The sequence below is a fragment of the Gavialis gangeticus genome, unplaced genomic scaffold (assembly GCF_001723915.1).
Source record: "Gavialis gangeticus isolate Ggan-Ray unplaced genomic scaffold, GavGan_comp1, whole genome shotgun sequence".
NCBI lineage: Eukaryota > Metazoa > Chordata > Crocodylia > Gavialidae > Gavialis > Gavialis gangeticus.
This window is the reverse complement of record NW_017729025.1, coordinates 121,235,867-121,243,299: the sequence shown is the minus strand read 5'-3', so window position 1 is coordinate 121,243,299 and position 7,433 is coordinate 121,235,867. Positions and strand designations below refer to the sequence as shown.

General features: G+C 38.4%; 1 protein-coding gene across 1 annotated transcript in view; it reads left to right on the top strand.

Annotated features, from left to right (window-relative positions):
• LGR4 (leucine rich repeat containing G protein-coupled receptor 4) overlaps positions 1-2,561 on the top strand; it is a gene marked incomplete at its 5' end in the record, with an annotated part of 145,219 nt that extends 142,658 nt beyond the window's left edge. Inside the window, one exon of the mRNA XM_019519493.1 lies at positions 13-2,561. Coding sequence (XP_019375038.1) covers positions 13-827 — 815 coding nt within the window. The remainder of the gene's footprint in view (positions 1-12) is intronic.
• Positions 2,562-7,433: the final 4,872 nt, after the last annotated feature.

Below are 7,433 nucleotides of genomic sequence, written 5' to 3'. Positions count from 1 at the left end.
GTTGCTTGCCTTTTTTTCATAAAGGGGAATATTCAGCATCACCCCTCTGCTTACCCTTCCCAACTGGAGAAACACCGTCATTGGGGTTTACAGTAACTTTAGTGCTTCTAAACTCATTAGCATTTTTGCTAATGGCTATTATCTACATTAAACTGTATTGCAACTTAGAAAAAGAGGACCTCACAGAAAATTCACAATCTAGCATGATTAAGCATGTTGCTTGGCTAATCTTCACCAACTGCATCTTTTTCTGCCCTGTTGCATTTTTCTCATTTGCGCCGTTGATCACTGCAATCTCTATCAGTCCTGAAATAATGAAGTCTGTTACTCTAATATTTTTCCCATTACCTGCTTGTCTGAATCCAGTCCTGTACGTTTTCTTCAATCCAAAGTTCAAGGAAGATTGGAAGTTACTTAGGCGCCACATGACGAAGAAGAATGGTGCAGTAGCAATTGCAGTCAATACTCAAGGTGGCTGTGTGACACAGGATTTCTACTATGACTGTGGCATGTATACACATTTGCAGGGTAACCTTGCCATGTGTGAATGTTGCGAATCACTTCTTTTATCCAAGCCTGTGCCATGTAAACACTTAATAAAATCACACAGTTGCCCTACACTGGCAGTGGTACCGTGCCAAAGGCCAGATGGCTATTGGTCAGACTGTGGCACCCAGTCTGCCCATTCTGATTACGCAGATGAGGATGACTCTTTTGTGTCGGACAGTTCAGACCAAGTGCAGGCCTGTGGTCGTGCATGTTTCTATCAAAGCAGAGGATTCCCTTTGGTTCGTTATGCGTACAATATACCAAGAATTAAAGACTGAAAGGCTTTGCTGCAAGCTTTTCGGAAAAAAGAAAGAAGTACAATGTTTTATAGACCATTTACCTGTTCTTTCAACCAGGAAGCACTTTTGTAATCATTGTCTGGTGTAACTTGTAAAGAAGGGAAGTGGGCAGTTTATTTTTGAGCCATACATTTAAAAAAAATGTTGCCCTGATTGTAAATAATTGGTAAGCCAAAATTTGTAACCCAGTATTTTTAATCTTTCCAAGCAATAGTGGCTTCTTTTATACCGTTTTTATGTGCTAAAGGTCTATTTCCATGTTGTACTCCAATTGTATTTTGCTTTTACTGCTGCGAGGTAAGCTCTGTCAATTTTTCCTGTTAAGCACAATATAAAGGACAGCTGTTAATATTAAGAAATTATTTTTAAAATGTGATTTTTCTATAATTAAGAGAAAAAAATCTGTTGCTAGCTTTGTATAGGATATTCAGCATTAATCTCAGGATGACTTACTGCAGGGCCAAAAAAGGGACTAATTCTCCCATACAGAACTGTGAGAGCAATACAAGCATACTATATTTATGTTTTTTATATTTCAAGCTAAGATTTGATTTTAATAGGATAAAATATTTTGTTTTAATAGAAAATACTTCAACCCTCAATATCTGTAGACTGTCTGAAATGAGAATATTAACAGCTGTCAGGAACAGTAGAATTGAGCGCACACTTTAGGGATAATGGACATTGCTTCAGGTGAAAGCAGTAACTTAACTTCAGTGTTTGGTAAAAAAATAAATAAATAAACAGTCTGAGAATTTTCGTGAACTAGACAGTGTATATCATCACTGCTGTCAGTGTCTGGGGTTAGCTTGTTTAGAGATGGTAGCTAAAATATTTTGCAGCCCTATCCAGTGTTTGCAACAGTACTTTAACACTCAATGGTGTTTGTGAGCATATTGAAATTTTACTAAATGGGATGATAATGAAAAGCAGCTTTGCAGTATAGGAACTCCTGCATTTCTGCCAATTATTTTACAGAGGGTAAAGCATACTGTGGAGAGATGGACTGATTTGCATGTATATCAGTGAATTATTTTTTTTAAATCATTTGAGATCTGGGGCCCAAATGTCATTAAATTACAATCAACGATACTATTATCCGTGCTTAGTTTGAAATCTGATCAACATAAAATTACGAATGGATGATCAAAATAAATATGTAAGTTTCTTGAACGGTATGATAAATCAATAGCAAATCCACTGCCATCCCAGTTACTCTGGAAATATTCTTTTTAAGATTTAAGCTAGATTGCAGTTTTGAGAATTAAACTGTACATACTGTGCATAGAATTAATTTTTATCTTTGTATTGTAAATTATTTGATAGAACACATGATGGGAAACGTGGCTTCAGTTCATTTTGTTAATTAAAGCTACCTCCTAAACTATAGTGGCTGCCAGTAGCAGAATGTTTAAATTGTGGTTTATATACTTCTTTGCATTGTAAATAGACATGGTTGTACATTGTCACTGTAATAAAAAGATTCCTTGTATATCAAAATCATGTAGCTTGTCCAAAATATTGGAGTGTTATTTACTGTATGCTGTAATTTTTGTAAGCCAAATTATTCGCAAGTAAAAAAGAAAAGTAAGAAAAACCCAGCTAAATAGAAACACTCCGGAGTTCTGCATTTGTACATATTTATATTGACAAATGATACAGCTTATGCTGGCAGGAGCGTCTCATTAAAAACAAATAAAGGGTATATGAGTATTGATAGTAATTATTTATCTCACTATTTTTAAAACATAAGTGTGCAACAAGACTACATATGCACACAGTCAGCATGGGAAATAATGCTCATAAATATGGTGTCAGAGACAGTCTACTACATATGGTTGGAGTTTGGGGAAGGAGATGTGCCAAGAGAATAACAGAGTTGCCAGTTTAAATGTGGATTTATGATCTCAGCCTAATGCTGACTCTGTAGACTTGCAGTAGGCTGAAACCTCCAGAGAAGTGTTTGGCTTTTTACAAAGCATTCTTTTTAAAGAGGCGCTGTCAAGTTTAGAAGTTAAACTCAAAAGTACCTTTACATTTTTAGTCTGACTTGGGCGGTCTTCCAGATTTTAAATATTTATTTTTAAAAACCACCATTTCCTTGCCAGAAGAGGGTTTTTTTTTTTTTTTTTTTTTTTTTTTTTTTTTTTTTTTTTTTTTTTTGTTTGTTTTTTAAGCCACTGTTCAGTGCAACCCACAGTCCCTTTCACACTCCCTCTGTTGGCCAAGTAGCAGCTGCAGCTTATGCAGCTCTATTCAGAAGGGGGGAAAATAAATGTCAAATGAAAATATGAAATCAGTAGGGAAGTAAATATTACTATCAAGTTTCCAAGAAGGTAGTGTTGGTCAACTTTTTTGCCATCTCAGTATTCACTTACTATTTATAGTTTGCTGATGCTTTCATTTTACAATTGACACTTCATGAAAAACATTACTTACATTGTCTGACACTGTTAGCTTGAGGGTATATTGGTACTTTCATTTAAACATCAATATTTTCCAGACTTTATCATTTTGAATGTTGGGTTACTCCAGTTTCTTCAATGCTAGTTAACATAAATAGGTTCTTTCTACTACAGGGTAGAATTAAAAGAGAGAAACACAAACAATGATTTTCTGAAGTCCATATGAAACAGACCTGTTTTACCAACACAAAACAAGAATAGCTAATGTGGGATCTCATAGGAAGAACTTAATAGGTGTGTCCCCGTGAGTGGGAACATGCGTTTGGCCAGGGACAAACAGCAGCAGCACAAGGGAACGCCCGTGCCACACACTCTGGCACATGGCACATTACCCTAGGTGGGGTAGGGGAGGCTGAAGCCAGCAACTGTGCTGGCCCCATCAGCCTTACGTGGGGTCTTGGGGGCTTCCAGGAGCTGCAGCTGTGGCAGTCCTGCAGCAGGGAGCCTGGCCAGCAGCTGAAGTGTGGCTCCGTCCAGCCAGGCTCCAATCTTGGATGGCATGCAGTGCTGCCATGTGTGCCGCCCCACTTTTTTAGGTGGTAGTTCTTTTGACCCCAGGATCTCTTGGGATCAACCCCTCCCCTCCCCACCACCACAAGTGCTGCAAACGCCTGCATATGCAGCATCTTCACTTGTCTGGATGCGCCCACTGAGTATTAACAGGTAGGAAATGGCCTATCTCCAATGCCCTATGCTAGTCGAGTCAATTTCAGAAGTAGCCCAATACCCAATACCAGAGCAACAATAGGGTAAGGATAGGAAAACCATCATTAGAGAATGCAGCTGTCAGCACCTACCCCACAAAGGTGCCATCTAATAAAGCTGCCCTGTCTTCCATAAGATACACAAGTGCCTTGTATAGTTTAGTTAACTGTGCAGAAATAAAGAATTAATATATGTGGAAGACACCATTTTTTTTACCCAATACTGAAATGGAAATTTCCTAGCTGCAGCCTTGAAGTTAAAGCCACCAAAACATTAAGAAGCTCTTCTGGATGACTACAGGAAATGGAATAAACAGATCACCTGATTCTCTTAACTTTTAAAGCACTTTAAACCACGGACTCAAAGCCATCTTCACAACAAGGATGTGAATCAGCTTTTCAAAATCCTGTCAAACACGAGTGATGGAGGGAACTCCTTAAAAACAGAATCTTATTAGCCAGAGAGAGTTTGCTTAATGTGCTGGAAGCAGGGACAAAATGTGTGTGGTCTTTGAACTGCAATCTGTAGAGGTAGAATAATATGATAAGAATTTTCCTTTTGGGGGGGTTCCTTTAATGGTGGGGAGGGGGGGAATCTAGGCTACCATGGGAAGACATAAGAAAAGGAAACTGCTAAATCTAAAGTAATAGGGCATCCATGTAAGAGTAAGTTTATTTTTACTTTTACATGCATGTAAATAATTTTTAAAATTAGACTTTTTATTTCAAAGGCAACACATCTGTTCCATTTCGAATGCTAACTGAAAAGAGCTGCAACCAGCAGTGTAGTGATGTGGCCAGGCACCCAGGGCACAGGGGCAGCAGTGATACTTCTGGTTGCTGTTGCCTCGCTGGTATGATCCTGTGGCGGGAGCTGGGTTTTTTTCGCTTCTCAACCCCACCCACTCCAGCCCACATCAGCATGTGCAGCAATTGCTTCAGTTGCCCCACTGTAGTTAGACTATTGACTGCAACCTCAAACTTTTTAAAAATCTGATATGCTTGAGTGATCATATGGACTTAAAAAATCTGCTGTTATAGGTTCCAGACTCAACACTTTGCTATTATTAATGCCTTCAATGGTAGTTTCACATGACTAAAGTGTGTAGGCCAGTGCATTTCTAGGAAACATTAAAACTGTTTACACAGATCAAGACAGAAATGGATTTGTGTATCTTACATGGACATTTTTAGAAAGTAAACTCAAATACTATTTTAACCAACAAATGTATTGATATCTGTTATGTATAACCTCTGCTGTGGTTTTCTATTCAATGTGGAGCTATTTTTCTGTTACAGTGGTAATACACACTTAGCTTAAAGATGCACTTCAGAGTTTTTAACACTTTTCAGATATTTCCACACCCAGGTTCCAATCTGAATTGTCTGCCTGTTCAGCCCTGTAATTATAAGTTTGTTTCAAAACTGTGCACAGATCCTGTTTTCTCCAAATACTTTTTCTTTGGTTCCACTGAATGATTTGTACAACCTTATCTGTTCTAATTTGTATTCTTAATTAATCAAAACCAGGTTTTTTTTAGTAGCTTATTTATATCTCAAGTATCATGCTTTCAGTTTAATTATTTTTAATAGCATCACTTACAGCTACCTTTTCAGCATTTCAGTTCTTTCATCATTCTTCATATACACGGTAGACTGCACTAAATACATGACTGGCTTTCATAAATTAGAGCAGTGAGGACAAACTTTTTGGCAGGTCTGCCACAAATTAGCCCTGCACATTCCTGAGTGCTCCTCGGATTCCCTTACCCTGCCCGATTTGTTGCTTTGCTTTTTGCTGCCTGCCCTCTGTTCCCTGCTTGATCCACTGCTCGGGTTTTTCCTTGATGCCTAACCTATGACTATGTTGCCTGTCCTCTCCCTAATCTGCCATGTGCCACACAAAGAAGTTGTTTATGTCACTTGTCAGGTATCCAGGTTGTAGCCGTATTGGTCTAGAGGAAAAGTTAATCAGGACTCATAGTAGAGATGATATCTTTTATTAGACTAACAAAATTGGAGTTTTCCATCTATTGACTCTGTGAAATCCTATGAAATATGAACTTTCATTTCTACCCAGGAGGACTTTTCTCCAATGCCTAATGAAGGGAGTTTGTGCCCGAAAGCTTGCAATTAAAGAATTTTTTTGCAAAACTTGTTGTTCTAATAAAATATATCATCTCTACTACAAGTCCTGATTGCCTATGTCACTTGTGGCACACATGCTGCAGGCTGGCAACACCTGAATTAGCAAATGAAAATGCTTTTAAAGGGGAGGATAGCGCATGATAAAGTAATGTTTTGTCAGTTCCATATATTTACACTAAGAATCTGATTCCTTAGACCAACCTGTTTTTCATTAATGGTATTGTACTATTATTAAAAGTAGATTTTGCATACAAAATGTTAGTAATGACACTACTGCAGTATTTATTATGCAATCTTTGTTTAGAGTTGTTCAGATAGTGATAGACTATAAATATTTTCAGATTGTATGAATATATGAGATAATTTGTTGGGTTTCAGTGACAAAAGTCAGCCTCTATTTAGACAGAGAATGTTATGTTAGAAGGGATGTATGTTAATAATTGTAATTTTTACAGAGAAGTAAAAATGATCATTTGGGTAATGGCTTGTTGCAACAGAAAACAGTAGAAGGATTCAAAATGAACAGGTCAGAAAGATCATGCAATGGTGTTTGTTCCACATGAAGCCTAACTTGGGGTGTAAAACGTTTGCTTTTTATTAGCTTCAATTACATACTTGCTTCCTATGCATATTTTATAATATTAAATAAAATGTTCTGTTTTGATAATTCAAAACATTAACAAAGAAGCTAAAGCAAACGTACTTTGTGACCATGTGAGGTATTTAGTGAGGCTTTAGCCCTGGTGGTTCTACTGTTGTTTGGAGCTTTATCCTGAGACGGACAATTATTTGAAGATGATGGGTGGATTAAATAAACTGTAAACAGCACTCTTAGATGCAGGGGTAGCAGTGGACATAGTCTTCCTGGACTTTTGGAAGGCCTTCGACACTGTCTCTCACCCCATTCTCATTAAGAAACTGGGGGGCTGTGGTGTCAACACCCACACAGTCAATTGGGTTGCCAACTGGCTGGAGGGCCGCACCCAGAGAGTGGTAGTGGATGGGTCATTTTCTACCTGGGGGGATGTGGGCAGTGGGGTTCTGCAGGGCTCGGTCCTCGGGCCTGCACTGTTCAACATCTTCATCAGTGACTTGGACAAGGGGGTAAGTAGCAACCTGTTCAAATTTGCCAATGACACTAAGATGTGGGGGGATGTGGGCACGCTAGAAGGGAGGAATAGGCTACAATCAGACCTAGAGAGGTTACAGGAGTGGGTGGATGAGAATAGAATGGGATTCAACACTGACAAGTGCAAAGTGATGCACCT